Raw genomic sequence first — 20,478 nt, forward strand, 5'->3', positions numbered from 1 at the left:
AAATTTTTTAACTGGAAAAGCCCTATAGGGGATTCTAATAACAGCCAGGAGGACACCCACTAACATGAATGTACTGAGAATGAATTAAGTTTACTAAGACTTTTCACACATTTCTAATAACTTCAGTTCTCCATAGTCCTAATCCACAACAAAACAGAAAGAGAGTCAAAGGGGCAATGGAACTAAGTATACCAATGTAAAAATGAATAGCATGTCATTAAAAAAATGAGACAATGAGCAAGTATAAGCAGTCAAAAAATACTTAAAGTCTGCCAGCCAGGAGTTTTCAGGGTAAGGGGGAAAAAAGCCCTAATATCTCAAGTCCTCCCAAAAGGCTTCGTTAGAATACATACGAGTTTTGTAAACATTTACATCATCAACATAGACATTAGACAAGACATTATAGTTCAAATGCGTTATATTTAAAAAGAAAACACATTAAAAATTTCCAATGAAGTGGTTAAAATTAAATTAAATTTGGCATTTAAAAGGGGCAAGATTTTATTATGTAGGGAACTTACTTTCATAAAACAGCTTAATCCAGGATACTACCAAATAACTTGACCTAGCTAACATTCCTTAGTTTGACTACCCTCTTCTTCTTCAGAGATGTTGCCAAGTGCATTTTAGCAATTTTCAATTTTTAAGATGACAATGCTTTGCCATATGATAAAGGCATAGAAAGCAATTATTGCTTCAAATCCACAGCAGCTAAACATGACGTAACAATACAGTACTTCTCACTACAAAGCTTATCTTGAAAGGAGCCACAATTATAGGGATGCAGAAGCTCTAATATTTTAACTTAAAGTCTACCACATTAGTTATATTTCCTATACAAGATCCCCAATCTAATATGACACAATGGTGGCACACACTCAAAATATTCATAATAACAAAATTCAAGATCTGGGAAAGGTTTTAGGGGAAAGTGGAGTCCTCTAAGCACAACAAGTTATAGTTCTTTGAGAAACTTAAAACTGTTTTTAAGGAATTTAAAACAAACAACACTTTCACTTATAAACACAAGATAACCTTTTCTTTCTCTTCTTATAAAAAGGCAGAAACAGTTACTTTAATGAAAAATATTATGTGTAAATTTTTTAAAACAAACTTGAGAAAATGTAAAATAACACACTGGTTCTGCCTCAGACTTCAGATGCAAAAATTATTCACCTGGAGACTTCAGACCAATGTTAAAAACCATCCAAAACCATTCTCTGTTACATGTAACGTGTCAAGACAATTCTCCCCACTTGCCCTTCCTCTCTCTCTCTCAAAATAAATAAATAAACTTTATAAAAAATGTTTAAAAAAATAAAAATAAAAAATTACTGTTTTTCTTATTGTTTTTGTTATTCTCAAACCCTCATCTCCCATGTATTATTTCTGGTTATTTCACTCTCCTAAGAATTCCCTAAAAAGACCTTTCCGAAACATTTTCTTGTATGTAATATACGTAAAATAGGCCAAATCCTTTATCTAGCAAGTACATACACATATACTTACAATACATTATAAATGAGTTTATCTACAAATTAGACAAGCAAAATAGCTTAAAACCTCTAAAACTCTGATCTGTATTTACAAACACCTAGAACATATCACCAAATAAAGATTCCAAATAACATCCTACTAGAAGATAACAATCTGAGTTTTAGTCAGAATTTCAGAATACATTACACTCAATAATAGCACCAGGAAAAAAAATGGCAATGTCAAGGAGAATGTAGAACTTACACAAATCATGTTTTTTAAAAAGACTTTATTCCCCATAGAGTGGCAGTGAGCCCAAAGTAACATAATCTCTATTGCAATTTTATAAATTAATTTTTTCTCAAAACCCTGTATTGTTCTATACATGAAGAACTTGATTTATTCATTAATGTGGGGAAGAAAAGTATCATATAAATCACTGGGGAAAAAATTAGCCCCCAGAAAAGAAGGGGAAGGAAAACAGGAGGGATTTCACAAAACATGAAAACATATAAAATGCCAATAATTATGGCAGGAAAAAAGTTTAGTATGGCCAGTAATAAACCAAAATTTAAACTATAATGAGATGTCCACTTTAAGCTACGAAAAAGAAAGGTCTCACGCTTGAGAGTAAAGACAGACACACATCAGGTCCACTGTAGGTAGCAATGTAACTGGTACAACATTTCTGGAAGGAGTGATACTGTGAAGAACCCTTTTTAAAAATTCATGCCCTCTGACTCAGTAACACACAAAGATCTATACCCAAATATTTTAAGTGCGGCATGATTTAAAATGAAGGCAATGAGAACACAACTTCCAACAACACAGCAATCCCCGAATATAGTACGATGTATCAAAAGACATCTTTATAAAAACCATTAAGAACTTTAATGTAAAAATCACTTACACACTGTTAAAAAATCAGGAAATTCAATCTATTAATCTTTATATACAAAGCTGGCTCTAGCATATCACGGAGTCCAAAAATAGACAAAATATATAAATAATGATTACCTAAATCACAAATGCAAAAACAAGTAGCCATCAAAATTAGGTCATATTATAATATGACCTTATTAAAAAACCCTTCTTCACTATATGAGGGAAAACAGAATTTGAAAAGTTAACTATAAAGATATAAACATACTGCTCAAAGTTCAGATACTTCTTAGGAATACCAAAATGTCACCTATAGTCAACTATTACTGTACTGAAGAGGAAAAAGAGCAGACAATTACTACTAGTATTTACTAGGTCACTTATTTACCAATCCATCATTTACCCATCAAGTATTTATTAAGGGTCTAATATGCCTACTATTCCAGGCATGGAGTTTACATTGTAGTAGAGGTATCCCACATTTCCCTGATGAATAACTGGTTAATTTTCTTGAAATTGTAATATTAATATGAATGAGCAGCAAGGGCAGAAAAGAGAGACATGGAAAAAGAAAAGTTTGTTTTTAGAAAAAAAGATAAGGTGAAAAAAGTGGAAAAATTGAAACCAATCGCCCACGACCTCCATGCAGACATGCATCCCATTCTCCTGATACAACATTCCAACTTTACGAAGCCACGTGAAATTTTTATGTCTGCTTTATGATCCAGCTAGGTTCCTGCCCATAAGATTAACCAACAGTTTGGAATCAATAGGTTAGGGACCACCACCTTAATATATTCTCTTACTTTTGCAGGAGAACGTTGTTTCCGTTTCTTCTTTTTCTGTAAGTCTACTGGCTCTCTGATTTGTTTTTTGTCTCTCATCAGTTGCTCAGACACATCAGTAAAAGTAATTTCCTGCTTTACACTTATCTGTTAAAAAAAAAAAAAAAGTCAATTTTACAAATAAACAAAAAGTCCACTGTGACAAAGCCATTGCATGGTTACTCCTTTACTAAGCCTACATATAGGTGCTTCCAAAATGATTATCTGTGTGTGTGTGTGTGTGTGTGTGTGTGTGTGTGTGTAAATAATGTGTTGAAGAGTTCATTAACAGGCAATACAGTAATAAGAATCAAGAGTATACAAACTGAGAAATAAACCAAGATTTTACAAAAATCTATCTGGAAGAGAATATTAAAGACATTCTGGGAAAAGATTATCAGACCACAGAATAAAGCAGAAGTCAGGACAAACTAACATCAATTTCATTCCCATATTTAAGGAAACTAATGAAGTTAATTAAAAGCACAAAAAGGGGCCTAATTCGAAAATTCAGTAAAATACTGGAGGACGAAGGGAGTGTTTAGACTTCACAGGAGGCTTTCTCTTGATATACAAAATATGAAAACAACACAAAAATCCTAAAAGATAACCCACATCAAAAGAAAGGTCAAAAAATGAAAATTTAATTATCTGTAAACTCAACACTGACAGTATCTTAGCTTAGCCTGTATTTTCCTGACCTGTACATTAAATCATCACCAAATAAAGATGTTTATAGAACTGCATATAACTTTAGGTCACTGCTATGTATAAGACAGGATACTAATTACACAACAAATAAATGCTACAAGAAACATTAAGATGTCAACATTATTCCATCTTCAGCTCTGTTTTCACAGATATGAAAAGAGGTGCTTGTTCTAAAACAAAAACGCACCAAGGTTCTTAGATCAATAATGGTAATGTCAATTCTCATCACAACTGATGATCCTCAGTCATCCATTCTTTAGTACTACATTTTCAATCTATCCTTGAAATGAAAACAGAATCTTAAAACTAAAAACCGCCCAACTCAACAGCCTCTGGAATATATTACACATCCTGACCTTTCCACCATGTAAGGACACAAGAAGTGTCCTTACAATAAATGTACAACCATTACAACAAATTGTACAACCATTACAACAAATGTACAACCATAAATGTCCAATAAATGTACAACCTGGAAGAGGGCCCCTACCAGGCTAGCACCCTGATCCTGGACTTACAGCCTCCATAATCAGGAGAAATAAACTTCTGTTCTTTATAAGCTAAAGTAAAACAACAACTCCTTAATAATAATCCAGGAAATTCAATGTACTAGTGGCTACATTTTTCAAAAAATACACTAAAAAAAATGGTGCACAAGATTATAAACATCTTACAGAGTCAGTGGAAAGTTGGAAAATATAGCTATGTAGAAAGGGTTCATGAGGAAAATGCAACATGAGCTAGGGTTCAGGCTGACAAAATAAGGAATTGGAAGCTTTCATAAATTCCTGAAGTGCAGGCAGTATGAGAATCATAAATCAAGGAGAAGCTTGGCACAAAAACAGGAGGTAAATGATCAGTTAATTCTTTCTATCAGGTTATAGAATAGTAGTAGTGAACATTCTTAGGGCTTCTTTTGGTATCATTATTTGGAACATAAAGTGGTAAAATCACCACCAACAAGTCTTTGGAATACAAACATGTTCCCACCACTGAAGTGATGTGTACTGAATATAACTAACGACTTGGGTTCGGTGTGAGACAGAAGAATGATTACAGACTATGCAACCAGTTGTTGAATGGCTCTGTCCCACTTTGCAGGGGCACGAAAAAGTAGTTCCAACATTTCTGTCCGTTTCTACACTGCAAAGAAACCATGAAAATGTAGCATGCAGCACTAAGAAACAGGAATCCTTTTTAGCCAAAGTGCCAAGTAGAGTAGAAGACAAATTCACAAATAAATCCTGTAATTAGCAGATATTCACAAACCAAAGAGTGAAAAAGATTAATAAATGTATCTAAGCCTTTCAGTTATTTCCACATATATAGAAAATGGTATTTGTACTAGCATTTTTTTTTTTATTATAAGGAACAGTTTTAATATATGAAAGCAGACTCAAACCTAGAAGTATCAATGGATCAAAACATTGTGAATGTCAGGCACACAAGAAATTACATTTTTAGAGTGCACCAACAGGCTCATTACTTATTAATGGAATAAAGTAATCTCCTCTATATATAACATAATAACACACTGAAGTATACTGATCCAGCCTAAGGTGCTGAGAAAAGATGGAGGTAACTCCAAACCATAAGGAAATGTATATGATGCTGGTAAGTCAGCTAAGAGTCAGTTGCAAAAAAATCTGAGAAAAGTTAAGTCTTCTTTGTAAGACAACCATAATCAATAAAAACATGAAACTTTCTTAAGCAAGACAAAAGAGACAATAATCATCCCTAAGTTGTCTATTCTTTCCTTGAGAACTGTCTTTACAAGAAAATCAAACTTTTAGTGTTATTTTTCATCTAAAATAAACCAAAGTATAATTAATCAGCAAATACATGATATATAAAGAGAATGGTTTGCTGGATTTTTCAGATATACTCATTAAAGCATCAAGAAAATCAACGAACTGAGAAATATGTCAGATAAAAAAACAAAATAAAAACTGGTTTCTTCCTCGTCACTTAAGCTTTACCATTCTACCTTGTCCCATGTACAACTTCATACCTGCATTTGAGACCTGAATTTCAATGCTGTCCTCACTACCAATCCAGAAATAGCATCAAACCATCAATCAGCCTAACTATCCTTCTTTCAAAAGATAGGACTAAATCCAGGCATTTCTCTACCTAAACTTGAAGCCCTCTCTAGGCCTCCCACTCTGAGACTAGGGAAGCCATCAAGCAGGACTACCCTATCTACTTCCATACTCCTATAACTTCTTCCACAACACCCTTAGAAGAGGTAGTCCTATAGTGTCATGCTTCCAACCCCTTGCCACAGCTCAAAGCTGGTCCTTTATTACTACTTCTAAAATGTATCCCTTAATTACCTTGTTTTCCTCATCTTTTGATCTTTCTCATTTCATTCTCCTAACCTTAAATATAAAGAGGTCTCTGTACACTGAAAAAATCCTTCCTTTGATTCCCATGATCACTAGTAACTCAACACCAGAATCCAGAACCACTCTTTTTCAAAACTTATTTCATTCCTGGCCCAAAAATAAACAAACGATCCTACTTACATATTTAACTATTTCATGCTCTTGTATCTTATCTTGATATCTGCAAGTAAGATATTCTTCTTCGGTATTTCTCATAATAGCTTTACTTACTCATGCAACAGCTATTAAGTGCTTGTTGTGTGCTAAACTCAGTCTAAAATAATACAACAAAAGCTTTAAATTTACTAAAATTCTAATGTGTACATAACATAATTCTAGATATTGAGAATATATTCTAAGCGTAAGGTCTCCTTCTCCATTTTTACTCCTTAAAAATGTACATGGGGAGTTTTGATGCATTATAAAAAAATAAAAAATAAAAAAACCTAGCAATTCAAGACAGCACATGTCAGGCTCAACCTAAATGAATGGTACAGGGAATAAAGGCAGGAATCAAAGGGAAAACTTAATGAGATTGGAAATAACTGCAAAAGGCTTCATGGATGAAATCAAAGACTTAATCAGAGCTGCAGGTTTATCTATGTATCCCCCTTTTATTTTTTTTCCTTCCCAACCTGCTACCCTTCCCAACTTCTTTCTTCCAGACTCAATAATGCTAATAAGTTAATATGACAAATGTGAAATTTACTAAAATAATGTTACCAGACAGAGTATACAATGAGCAAATATTTCATTTGGTTGCCCATTTTAGTCTACCCAATACCCACAGCTCCCAGGAAAGAAGGTGAGTCCCTTACTATCATTTTGGACTCTTCCTTCTCCTTATTCTCCGTATCTTACCATCCTTATCCAGCAACATCCATTTCACTCTAATTAACTTAATCAAATTTGCTACTTTAGGATATTATCATCTCCCCCATATAGTCTCCCATGAAAAAATTAATATAAAACTGTTTTCTTGTCATATCCCTAGTGAGGAATCTATAATAGCCCCTTGTTGCCGGTGGTATCAATTATAATCTCCCCAGCTCAGCTTTCTAGATTCTAGATGATCTACTTTACAGAAAAGATGTAGGTCACTTGGCAGAAGTATCTGTCCTTACCACCCCTCCTCTCCATTTCTGGAGCCAGATGTTCAATTTTCAATTTCCTCTCTACTCTGTGCTGACTCTGTTCCTATCCATCTCCAAGGCTCTACTGCTTCACTGCCTCTCTAAAATAATTTTCCTTATTCCACCAGCTGCGTTTTCTCTGCCTAAAAGCACACTTACAGTTCCCCTATAAAGTCATTTCTTGTAAACCAAAATTTTTCTAACAATTTCCTTCTTCTTATGGACAAATTTTTACAAAGAATAATCTGTGATAAGAATATTGACAAAATAGGGGCACCTGGGTGGCTCAGTCAGTTAAGCATCCGACTCTTGGTTTCAGCTCAGGTCATGATCTTGTGGTTCAAGGGTTCAAGCCCTGCATCAGGTTCCACGCTGGCAGTGTGGAGCCTGCTTGGGATTCGCTCTCTGTCCCTCACCCACTCATGTGCTCTCTCGCTCAAAAATAAATAAACTTAAAAAAAAGAAAGAATATAGGCAAAATAACTGCTCCAAAATTTAGAGAGATGATTATTCTGAGAGTAAAAGTAGTACATATCCATATAAAAAGGATGTGTTTATCACTAGAAGGGAACTGTTCCAAAGTATTGCCTAGGAAACAAATTAAATCAAGGTGACTACAAATATAACAAGTGTTTGAATGAAGGAAAATGAAATCACAATTAACTAAACTGCAAACATACTGCCTAAAGAAAGAATGTTAGCAATATTGAGGGGGAATATTCACGGAGTCCAGAAAAAGAGAAAGTTAAGACCAAGAGTATTTCTGTGTGTGTGGATGTATGTATTGTGTCTATTTCCAGGATAGTTTTGGCAAGAACAGTTCAGTGTAACTGGTCAACAGGAGTATTTCTAATTCCAAGCTCACAGAGTCACAGATTAGGTCAAGGAGGAGAAGCGGTGCACTGATGGAATAGGCCTTTGTGTGAGTCATGAACTCTTAACTCTCCCTTCTGCCTGACCCACGATTGCATTCAAAATTTTGAAAGGAGCTACATTTGCCAGGGTTTTGAGGAAGTCCACAGTTATCTTCTGGTTTTGAAAGGTTCAGGGATCCAGTTTACAGCAAACATTGTAGTCTGTTTCTCTGTATTTCTTACTGTAAATCTGTATTTTGGCTGGTATACTAGCAACTTATAAATTAGAGATAACTATAAGATGAAGTAGATGAAGTGCTCCGATCAAGCTATCTTACCTGAAACAGTGCTGACCCACCCCCATCCTACCTGGACATTCCTTTCTTTCAACTACCATAACATCATGATTTAAGTTCTCTCCTGTTCTTCATGGAAGTTCTTCCGAATCCATCCTTCCAGTATATATGTACCTTCATTTTGTAAGAATTTCAGTAAATCTTTACCAATGATTTTCAAAGTGTGGTCCAGGGACTCCTGAAGGTCCTTGACACCCTTTCAGGTGGTCATGAGATCAAAAATACTTTCATAATAATACTTTTTTTTTCTTTTTTGCTTTCCTGAGTACAGAGTGGCATTTTCCAGAAGCTAACATGCGATGTCACTACAGACTGAATGTATTAGCAAATATGAGAATCCAGTTACGTTACAATAAGCCAGATAATATACAGATTTATGTAACTGTAAAACAAATTCTAATTTCACAGAACTAGAACATATAATTCCAAAATGTATACAGAACCACAAAAGACCCTATGAAAAGCAACATTGGGAAAGAAGAACAAAGCTAGGGATATCACCATCCCAGATTTCAAGATATACTACAAAGCTGTAGTAATCAAAACAGTATGGTGCTGGCACAAAAACAGACACATAAATCCATGGAAGAGAATAGAGCCCAGAAATAAACCCACACTCATATAGTCAATTAATCTAGGACAAAGGAGACAAGAATATACAATGGAGGAGATACGGTCTCTTTAACAAATGGTGCTGGGAAAACTGGACAGCTACATGCAAAAGAATGAAACTGGACCACTTTCTTACACCATACACAAAAATAAACTCAAAAGGGATGAAAGACCTAAATGTGAGGCGTGAAACTGTAAAACTCATACAAGAAAGGCAGTAATCTTTGTGACATCAGTTGGCCAAAGAAACATTTTTCTAGATATGTCTCCTCAGGCAAGGAAGATAAAAGCAAAAATAAACTATTAGGATTACACCAAAAGAAATTATCTTTTACACAACAAAAGAAATTATCAACAAAATGAAAAGGCAATCTATGGAATGGGAGAAGACATCTACAAAAGATCTTTCTGATAAGGGATTAATATCCAAAGTATATAAAGAACTTCTACAACTCAATACCATAAAAACAAGAACAAAAAATAAATAATTAGCAAGTGGGCAGAGGATCTGAATAAACATTTTTCCAATTAAGACATACAGATGGCCAACAGACACAAAAAGATGCTCACTCATTATCAGGGAAATACAAATCATAATCACCAGGAAATGTCACCTCCATCCATCAGACTGGCTAGAATCAAAAAGATAAGAAATAACAAGTGCTGGTGAGGATGTGGAGAGAAAAAAACTCCCGTGTACTGTTGGTCAAATATAAACTGGTGTGGCCACTGTGGAAGAGTATGGAGGTTCCTCAAAAAATTAAAAACGAAAAAAAAAAAAAAAAAGACAAAAAAAAAAAAAAAAAAAAAACCCTGAAATACCTTACAATCCAGTAATTCTACTACTGGCTATTTACCCAAAGAAAGCAAAAACACTAACTTGAAAAGATATATGCACCCCTATGTTTACCGCAGCATTATTTACAGTAGCCAACATACAGAAGTAACCATACATAAATGGATAAAGAAGATGTGCTACACGCATAGACAATGGAGTATTACTCAGCCATAAAAAAGAATAAGATTGTACCATTTGCAACAACATGGATAGACCTATAGAGTACTATGCTAACTGAAATATATCAAAGAGAATTATCACATGATTCCATTTCTATGTGAAGTCTAAACAACAAATGTACAAACAAACCCAAAAAAGCAGAAACAGATCCATAAATCAGAGACAAAAATGGTGACTGACAGCAGGAAGAGAGGTGGGGGACTGGGCAAAATAGGTGATGGCGAGTGGGAGGTACAGGCTCCAGTTATGAAATAAGTAACAGGGATAAAGGGTACAGCATAGAGAATATAGTCAGTGGTGTTATAATAGCATTGTATGGTGACAGATGATAGCTACACTTGTGGTAAGCATAATGTAACATACAGAGTTAAGAATCACTATGTTATACACCTGAAATTAATGTGACATTGTGTGCCAACTACACTTCAAAAAAACAATTAAAAAAGAAAGACAGCCTCTGTTTAGGAGACAGAAAAAATACTGCAATTGATGGGGAACAGTTAGCTAATGATCTGCCCATATAATTTTTTAAAAATATGTTCTACATTAACTTTGCAACTGGATTTTTCATAAATAAATAAAATTTTATTTCCCAGTTTTAATTTCTAAAATGGCAAAATATGATATAAGTAACCAAATAAACAAGAGTTACTGGGAGCACTCAAAAATTTTTTAAGAGTAAGGTCATGGGGTGCTTGGGTGGCTCAGTTGGTTAAATGTCCAACTTCAGCTCAAGTCATGATCTCATGGTTCATGGGTTCGAGCCCCATGTCGGGCTCTGTGCTGATAATGCAGAGCCTGGAGCATGCTTCAGATTCTGTACCTCCCTCTCTCTCTCTGCCCCTCCCCGGCTCACACTGTTTCTCTTTCTCGCTCAAAAAGTAAATAAACGTTTAAAAAAATATTTTTTTAAAAGAGTAAAAGGGTCATAAGACCAGAAGTTTTGAGAGCTGCTGACCTAGATACATCTTAACTACGGTTTGCATTCCCTTCCTCTTCTCCATTCAATCTCTTGTAATACAGATGCCTGGACTTCACTAACAAAGAAATTAGTATAGATGTGTGTACATGTGTGGGTTGGTAGACATACATGTATTTCCTAGTTCTGTCCGTTGAGATTACCAAGGGGCAATGGTGTTTAACACACCTAGCACCCAGAACTTCGTTTCTAAATGCCATTATCCAAATAAAAGCAACTGGGGCTCAGTGGAAAAGTGACTAATTTCAGAGGTGGGCCAGGGAAAAATATAAGATGACCCTGTAACATCTTGTGGTAGCAAAAACTAAAGAGCCAGAAAAAGGAACAGCACATGTCAAAAGGACATAAGAACCAGTCTGGAGGAGCTCTTAATGGACAAACCTAGAACAACTTGAGCAATGAAATCAATAATGCCAGCACTGGCATTCCCTTTGTTAATTACAAAGGGAAAAGTAGTGACCTTACAATGGGGAAAACTGGAAGATACCACCTTAAATAAGAATTAAGATTTGTATCACCAGTAATAAGATATAGCCACATTGTGTACGGACATCACTTCTGTGGGGTTGTCAAAAATTCAACGCTTTGATCTAATCATAAGAAAACATCAAACTCAAACTGAGAGACGTTCTACAAAATAACTGACCAATAACAAATCAAGTGTCAAGGTCCTAGAAAACAAGACTGACTATTGCCACAGAATGGAGGAGACTTAAGAAGATGCAAAAACTAAATGCAGTGTAGGATCTTGAATTGAATCCTCAAAAGGAAAAAAAGGACATTAGGGGATAAACAAATGAAATTCTGTACTTTTACCAACATTAACTTCCTGGTCTTGATAACTGCATTAGGGTTTATATGCACTCTACATTATTTCTACAACCTTTTTATAAATGTAAAATTATTACAAAATAAAAAGTTAAGAACACTAAATATAAAAATATTTAGCATCCCAAACTTACCATAGTGTATACATTAAATATGTGAAAATCATCTGCATATCAATTATACCTCAATAATGCTGGTTTAAAAAAGTTAGCATTTATACGGTCATCTATATATTTGTGACTCCTCCTCAGCATGATAAATAAAGATTTATCTACCATCTACTGTGTACCAGGCACTGTCCTAGGTGCTAAGGATACAATGGTAGCAGGGTTGGGGGAGGCAGCACATGATCTAGCCTGTACAGTCTACTGCAGTTAATCTGACAGTATCTGACATGTTCAAAATAAGAAAACCAAGGCCCAGGATGGTTACTTATCTAAAATCCTCTTTAAAAAAAAATTTTTTTTTAATGTTTATTTATTTTTGAGAGAGACAGAAACAGTGCGAGTGGGTTAGGGGCAGAGAGAGAGGGAGACACAGAAGCAGAAACAGGCTCCAGGCTCTGAGCTGTCAGCACGGAGCGAGACACGGGGCTCGAACTCACGAGCTGTGAGATCATGACCTGAGCTGAAGTCAGACACTCAACCAACTGAGCCACCCAGGGGCCCCTAAAATCCTCTTAAGTAAGAGGGGAAATCAAAATTTAAACCCAAGTCTTCCAAATCTAGCAACTGAAATTCTAACTGCAGTGATCTGTGAATTAATTATTACCTTCATGTTACAAATAAGAAAACTAAAACTTCAGGGAGGTGTCTTACCCAAGCTATGTTATATTTCAAACACTAGGACTTAAACCAAGATCTTGTATCTTTTAGCTCAGTGTTATTTCCTTAACTACTAACAGCTTCTTAATAAATGTGAATTATTAAAACTTCTTTTGAAATAATTTTTGCATGAACATTTTATTTCTCCAATTACAAACAACAGTATGCTTGCTGCCAGAATGTGGAAAAAAATTCTAGTGGTTCTAGAATGGCTACTACAAAAGGGAAAGAAAATAACTGAACAAATAACAAAGTGGACAAAACATCATCAATATTTAGGTGAAGAATAAGACTTGAGTTTCAATCCCACCTCTTCCAATTACTATCTGGCTGAACTTGGCTTCCAGAAATAGTATGGAAAAACAAGAAAAGCTTAGGTGGGGTGTTAAAGGAAATAAAACCTAATTCCAAAAAGTATTACCAGCAGTGTGAGATCAAACTAAAATTTAATCACTTACAACTTTCTTCACGCATAAAATGGAGGAAATAATCCTCACAGAGTTTCTGCAGAGTTGAAAGAGATTATATATGGAAAGTATTGCCTACGATACATAGCAGTAGATAGTAGACAGTTCTTGATGCCACTCATTATCATAATCACTTCTTCATCTCTTAATCGTGGTAATAACAATATCCAGCTTATACACAACAGAAAACCAAATGAGATTATATAAAGAGCACCTTGAAAACTTTCAAGTTCCAAACAAATATTTATGGTTATTAATTATTATCCTACAATTACAGATGTCTAATTGCTTACAGACGGTTACCAATTTCTACATAACATCTCCACTTAGACATGCTATTATCTGCAACTCAATGTTGCTAAAAATAGCTTAATCTTTTCTTTCACATCAGAACCTTCTTCCAAATTCTCCACCTTTCAATATGCTGAATTATCTCAGCCTCCTGTCTAAAGACATGTTTTAATTTACTTCTCCACTGCCAACCTAAGACCAAGTACAGCTGTTTTCTTTTCCTCACATCATATTCAAATCTAGAAATTCTATTTCCCATTTCCTATTCTAGATCATTTATAAAGATATTAAGTTGGAAATCTCATACACTACTAGAAGAAGAATAAATTGGTCAACTTTGTGGACTACAAATTGGCCAGGATATATCAAGAGCCTTAAGAAATCTATACTGAAGAAATAATTTCACATGGCAACAATGTTTACATATAAGAACATTCTTTAAGATAGTAAAAAAAGTGCAGTCTAAATATCCAGTAATAAAGACTGAGATAAATTACACCTATTTGACATTATACAGTTATGAAAAATCTTAGTATTGGATAATATTAATGATGTAGTGAAATGTTAGTAGTTTGAGTGGTAAATATATAATTATGTAAGCAAATATATTTTACAATTTTATACAAACACACAAATATATATGCAGCAAATTGTATAGAAACACAAATACATACACAGAAAAACAAACAAAAAGGAAACACTAAAATGCTAACACACAAATGTTAGTAGTGATTACCCTAGAGGAGTGACATTAAAGCAAAATTTTGCTAACTTCTTTATACTTATAGAATTTTTACCTTTTTATCAAGTATGTTACTTTATAATCTTAAAGAGATGTTAAGTCCAGTATTAGTATAAATCCTTGGTATTAATCAAAGAGAAATCTGTTTGTCATTATCTTAACATATTAAGTTGCTCTAAGAACTAAAACATTAGGCCAGCAAAGTGAAACTGAAAAATGTCTATGGGTGAGTGGGTAAAAAAAAGTCAACAAATAAACCTTGATCCCTATCTCACATCATCAGCAAATATCAACTGCAAATGGATTATTAATCTAAATGGGATTATTAATCTAAATGGGAGAGAAAACCATAAAGCTTCTAGAAGTTAACAAAGTATCTTTGATATTAGTCAATACCTTTGTGACTTTGAGGAAGGCAAAGAACTCTTAAATAAGATATACAGAACACTAACCAAAAGGAAGACTTCTAAACTGAATGTTAACATTAACTTCTGTTCATCAAAAGAGTAAAATGGCAAATCAGAGTGGAAAACACAAGATATACATACAAAGATCAGATAGACAGATAGATCTCCAACAAATAAACTACAAATCTGTAAGAGAAATAATCTAGCCAAAAAATGGACAAAAGATAAGCATGTGCCTTACAAAAAAAATAATATTCAAACTGACAGTTAAGTATAAAACAGTTAAACAGAAAAACTCAATTTTGTTAGTTATCACTGAAACACAACCTAAAATCACATTGCAAAACTAGTACTGAACCAAAATGGCTAAAATTAAAAGCACTGACAGTTTCACATACCAAGGATATGGGCAATTACTATAAATTGGCAGAATCACTTAGAAAAACTTTCCCAGTACCTACTAAAGCTGAACATATGCATACCCATCAAATTCAACCCTAAGTATATAACCAACAAAAATGACTATGTACATGCACCAAAAGACACATCCAAGAAGAGTCACATCAATACTTTTCATAATAGCCCACATCTTGAAACAATCTAAATGCCTATTACACTAGAATGAATAAATTTTGATATATTTGTACAAATGATGCTTCTACAGAAATAAGAATTAACCACTATTACATGCAATCATGTATGGATATATCTCACAATCTGAACCACAGAAATCAGATACTAGAGAGTATATGATTCTATTTATATTCAGTGCAAAATCAGGTAAAACCAATAGGCCATGCTAAAAGTATTATGGTAGTGGTTATCTTTAGGAATTAGAAAAAGGTTGTGACTAAGAAGGAGAGAGCCTCTGAGAGATCTGGGCAGTGTTATACAAGTATGTTCAGTTTTGAGAAAATTCCTTACAAGTTTTCTGTATAAATGTTGTATTTCAATAAAAAGACATACCACTAGAGAAAGGGTGTTACAAATCTGCAGGTACATATTGATAAATACAAGGAACATGCTTGTATATATAGGCATCTATGTCTATACCCATATATAAGGATGATCCTTTCATGATTACTTCAAACAAATCTAGAAACAACACAAATATCCATCAGTATTGCCTTAAATAAAGCACACCATTTAATCAGTCATTAAAATAAATAAGCCAGGGGCACCTGGGTGGCTCAGTCGGTAAAGCATCTGACTTCAGTTCAGGTCATGATATCGCAGTTCATGGGTTTGAGTCCCACACAGCTCTGCGCTGACAGCTCAGAGCCTGGAGCCTGCTTTGGATTCGGTGTCTCCCTCTCTCTCTGCCCCTCCCCCTTTTGCACTCTACCTCTCTAAAATAAACAAACACTAAAAAAAATTTTTTTAAATAAAAAATATGCCAGTTTTATATACAATAACAAAATCTCTACAAGATGTGTTTTAAATGAATATAGCAAATCTCAAAATGATACAAATACTATAATCTATGTAAACCAAAATATATGATATTTTCATAAGAAATACATTTTAAAAACATTATATAGAGATATACACACTCTGCATGTTTGTAAATTAAAAATTTCCAAAATGCTATTAATATTAGTAGTTATCTCTTTGGAAGTAAAGTAAGTAAGTACTGGAAACAACTTTAACTTTTTACTTTGTTCTAAACTATTTTAATCTTTACAATCACTATGTAATCGTTTTATAATAAACAATATCATACCATTATTTTAAAAAAAAATGATCTGAGACTGATGTAGCTAGGCTGACAATAATAGCTAGCCTTGTCAATAATGATTTTCAATTTGTGTTCTACTGTCCTAAGAGTACAATGCTCATTCAGTACTATTGTCCCACAATTCCGGATCAATTACACATCAAAGATCAGACAGAACTATATTAAAAGTGTTAAGAGACTAGCTATGTTATTAAAGTCATCTAGAAAGAAGTCTATTAACAATTTATGTCCACATAAAGGAAAAACAATAAATTAAATCAAACAACTTTAAGAGTGTAGGAGGATACTAAAAAACAGATCGTTCTGTGTTAGCTTCCTGAAATAATCTCCTAGAAGAAATACCTTGATTCATCAGCTTATCAAGTGAGTTGAAATAACAAACAAGGAGTAATATGACTCATACCAGGGCAAACTATGAAGCAAGATTACTTAACTCTATGTATTCTGCTCAAATATTGATTCCTATCAAATACCACACTAGAATCTATATAGCATGTGAGTAAAGTCTTGTTTAAAAACAAAAACAAAAAAAACCTTGTTGATACATTTTACCATCTCTTCTCCTTAAAATAAGCTCAGTTAATGAATCTATTTCTGAAAAATGATCTCCAAAGGGTATGCTCAAGTAAAAAGTATTTGAATGGGAAAAATAAAAGCACTTCTTAAAACATAGAGCCCTAATAACAGCCAGTGCATTCACCTCAAAGACAAGGACCTCAACAGCCAATGAACATTAACAAAACTATTTCTAAATCCCTCACATGAACTTAAAAGAAATGTAATGGTAATAAGAATTGGCTAAAAGTAATAAATGACTCTGTTATATTTATATATATATATATATATTTTTTTTAAAAGCTTACAATGTAATGGGGATATAACAAGTGGGGAGATAGCCAAAAAGAGAAGAAACATATCCTATCCAATGACTATTTAAAAGCAAATAAATACAAAGGCAAACAGAATTATCACCTTCCAGGATGACTGTGAAAGATCTTTTGTTACCAAAAGGCAATCCAATTCTGTAATTAAACCAGAGTACAAAATATGTGGCAAAACTAAAAAGTATCTTAAAATCACTGAAATGGGGAAAATGGTTTTTTTTCTTTTTTAATAAAAAAGTTACCCATTACAAGACATATACTCAAATTACTAGCATCAGTGTATGTTAGGTGTTTACTGACTAGAGCAAGAGTTATATGGGAATATATCTATATAATCCTCCTTAAGTTAATAACAGGATTTAAGAAAATTTAAAGACTCAAAAATCAAACAAAGGTCTTACCAATAGCCAAATACATTTTGAGTTCCTTAGGCCATCAAATAAAATAATCATAAATATAAAATGCATGCAAGTATTCCTACAATTTTCTTCATGCTGCTTTATAGCACAAGAACTCATGGCTAAAATAAAATGCCACACAAATGCTGAAGTATATTTTTTCAGGAGTTATGAATACCTGAAATAACTTTACATTTTATTTTACCATCATATGACTAGAACGTGATTTTTTATAGCTCCTAATTTACAAAATCCTTTTGCTCAAGTGATATAATCCAACAGTTTTCTAAAAACAAATGTGGCATATATGATTATGAATTACAATTTGCTCCATTTTGTCAACACAAATTAAGTCTTTACTCCTCAACATGCTTGCCTGCCATCAAACTGGAAAAATAAAGACCATACAGAGTTATGGTTTCTTAAATCCTACTGAATGAATATAAGAATTAAAAGAATAAACCAAATACTTTTCTTCACATTCCTAAAATAAATTTAGTTTCTGAGTGAAGAAGCTTTCTGACTCAGTGTATCCAATAAATTTTTTTGCAATGATGGAAATGTTCTTTATCTTTGCTGTCCAAAACAGAAGCCACTTAACCACCTGAAATGTGGCTAATGAGACCAATGAAATGAAAAACTAATTTTACTTAATTTTAATTCGTTTCTTTTTTTAAAAATTTTTTTAATGTTTATTTTTGAGAGAGAGAGAAAGACAAAGTGTGAGTGGGGGAAGTGCAGAGAGAGAGGAGACACAGAATTTGAAGCAGGCTCCAGGCTCTGAGCAGTCAGTACAGAGCCTGAAGTGGGGCTTGGACTCACAGACTATGAGATCATAACCTGAGCCAAAATCAGATGCTTAACCAAATGAGCCACCCAGGTGCCCCTTAATTCAAGTTTCTAATAAATTAGAAAACAAAGTTCTCTAAATGAATAAACTGTAGACATTCACAAGTTCGCCCGTAGACTGGAGCTGAAAATGTAGGGCCACTGAGGGTGGGTGACTGATACAGAATAGTAAGGTTAAGATAAATTCTGAAAATTAGCAGTTACCACAAATGAAGAACTTTTATTCAACTGTCACAAAACACTTGAGAGTTTACATAGGCTACAGAACCTAAACCGTTATTAACAATCTAAAAGAACTCAAAACTCAACTTTTGTTTTGAATTAACAAAAAAATAAATAAAAAGTTAATATGAAATAAAGTTTTTTTATGTCTTCCAAACGAACAAATAAAAGAAAATCATTAATATGCTCAATATGTATTTTTAAAAGTCTTTATTAACACAATCTAAAAAGGATGCAAGGCCTGGTAACTCAAGTTTTCACACTTTTGGGGACCTGAGTCATACTGTTCTAGATCACTGTCCTCTCTTTAATTCAAAAATGTATATTCATGATCCCAAGATTTGCCCTTCACCACATGCCATATTAGCAGGAATGCATAAATAAAAAGAAGGAATATGATTTCTCATGTCTGTTGTGTTCTACTATAAAGCAATGTTACACAAATCCTAAATTCTGCCTTTGGTGTATATAGTATGAGACAACTTTTCATTGATTCATTCCCAGCATGGACTCAAATTTATCATTACCTAGTAGAAGTAACAGGACTCAACTACAAATTATCCATACATATGGAATATGTAACAGACATTTAAGAAGTATTAGAAGAATAAGAAGTTACGAAAAGTTCAAAATATGCTGGTAAATGAAAACAGTAGATAAACAAGCAACATCACTCCATGCCTGGTATGCATATGAAAAAAGCATAGGGGTACATACACCAAAATGTTAGGAGTGACTATACCTGGTGGTGGGGATATAATAAGGTATTTACCCTGGAGATATGTACATCTATGTTCACACAAAAACCTATGCATGAGTGTTCATAGCAGCTTTATTTGTAGTAGCCAAAATGTGGAAAAAGCTACAATGTTCTTCAGTAAATGAATGGTTAAACCGTGGTCCATCAACACCATGAAATACTATTCTATAATAAAAAGGAACAAATTATTGATACACACAACTACTCACATGGCTCTCAAAGGCATTCTGTTAATTGAAAAAAGTCAATCTCAAAAGGTCACATACTGTAGGAGTCCACTAATATAACACATAAAATGACAACGACATAGAGGTAGAAAATAAATTAGGGGTAGGATAGCCAGGGGTTAGGAATGATGGTGTTGGAAGAAGAGGTGTGACTAGGGGTCGCACCAGGGAGGTCTCCTCATGATAGATTCATTCTGTTATCTTGGTTTCGATGGTAGTTACACATTATCTACATGTGTGATAAAGTATACAACACTGGACATATTATAGCACTGTCAACTGCCTGATTTTGAGACTGTACTATAATTATGTAGAATTTAACCACTAGAGGAAACTGGGTGAATGCTACACAGGACCTCTCTGTACTAATTTTGTGACTTCCTATGACTCTGTATAATTTCAAAATTAAGTTTCAACAAAAGTAAAAGAATAAATCTTGTCCCTTCCCCTTCCTGCCCCTCCCTATTCACCCGCTTTCCATGAATCATTCACTCCTAAAGCCATATGCTGTAGCATAACAGGGTACGAGATCCCAGACAAGATAAAGTCATCTGCTGCACAAATCAAGATGTCAGAATGTACGTAGGGTGAGGAGGTTCTTCACATAAG

The 20,478-nt window shown here is 33.9% G+C and overlaps 1 protein-coding gene across 8 annotated transcripts in view; it reads right to left on the reverse strand.

Moving 5' to 3' along the window:
* Positions 1-20,478, reverse strand: part of ZNF148 (zinc finger protein 148) — a 171,453-nt gene that overhangs the window by 45,932 nt on the left and 105,043 nt on the right. For all 8 annotated transcript variants that reach the window (XM_078453076.2, XM_078453075.2, XM_060639728.3 and 5 more), the window contains one exon: positions 3,165-3,290. In XM_078453076.2, coding sequence (XP_078309202.1) covers positions 3,165-3,290 — 126 coding nt within the window. The remainder of the gene's footprint in view (positions 1-3,164; positions 3,291-20,478) is intronic.

The sequence above is a fragment of the Panthera onca genome, chromosome C2 (genome assembly GCF_046562875.1).
Source record: "Panthera onca isolate mPanOnc1 chromosome C2, mPanOnc1 haplotype 2, whole genome shotgun sequence".
In the NCBI taxonomy this organism is placed as follows: Eukaryota; Metazoa; Chordata; class Mammalia; order Carnivora; family Felidae; genus Panthera; species Panthera onca.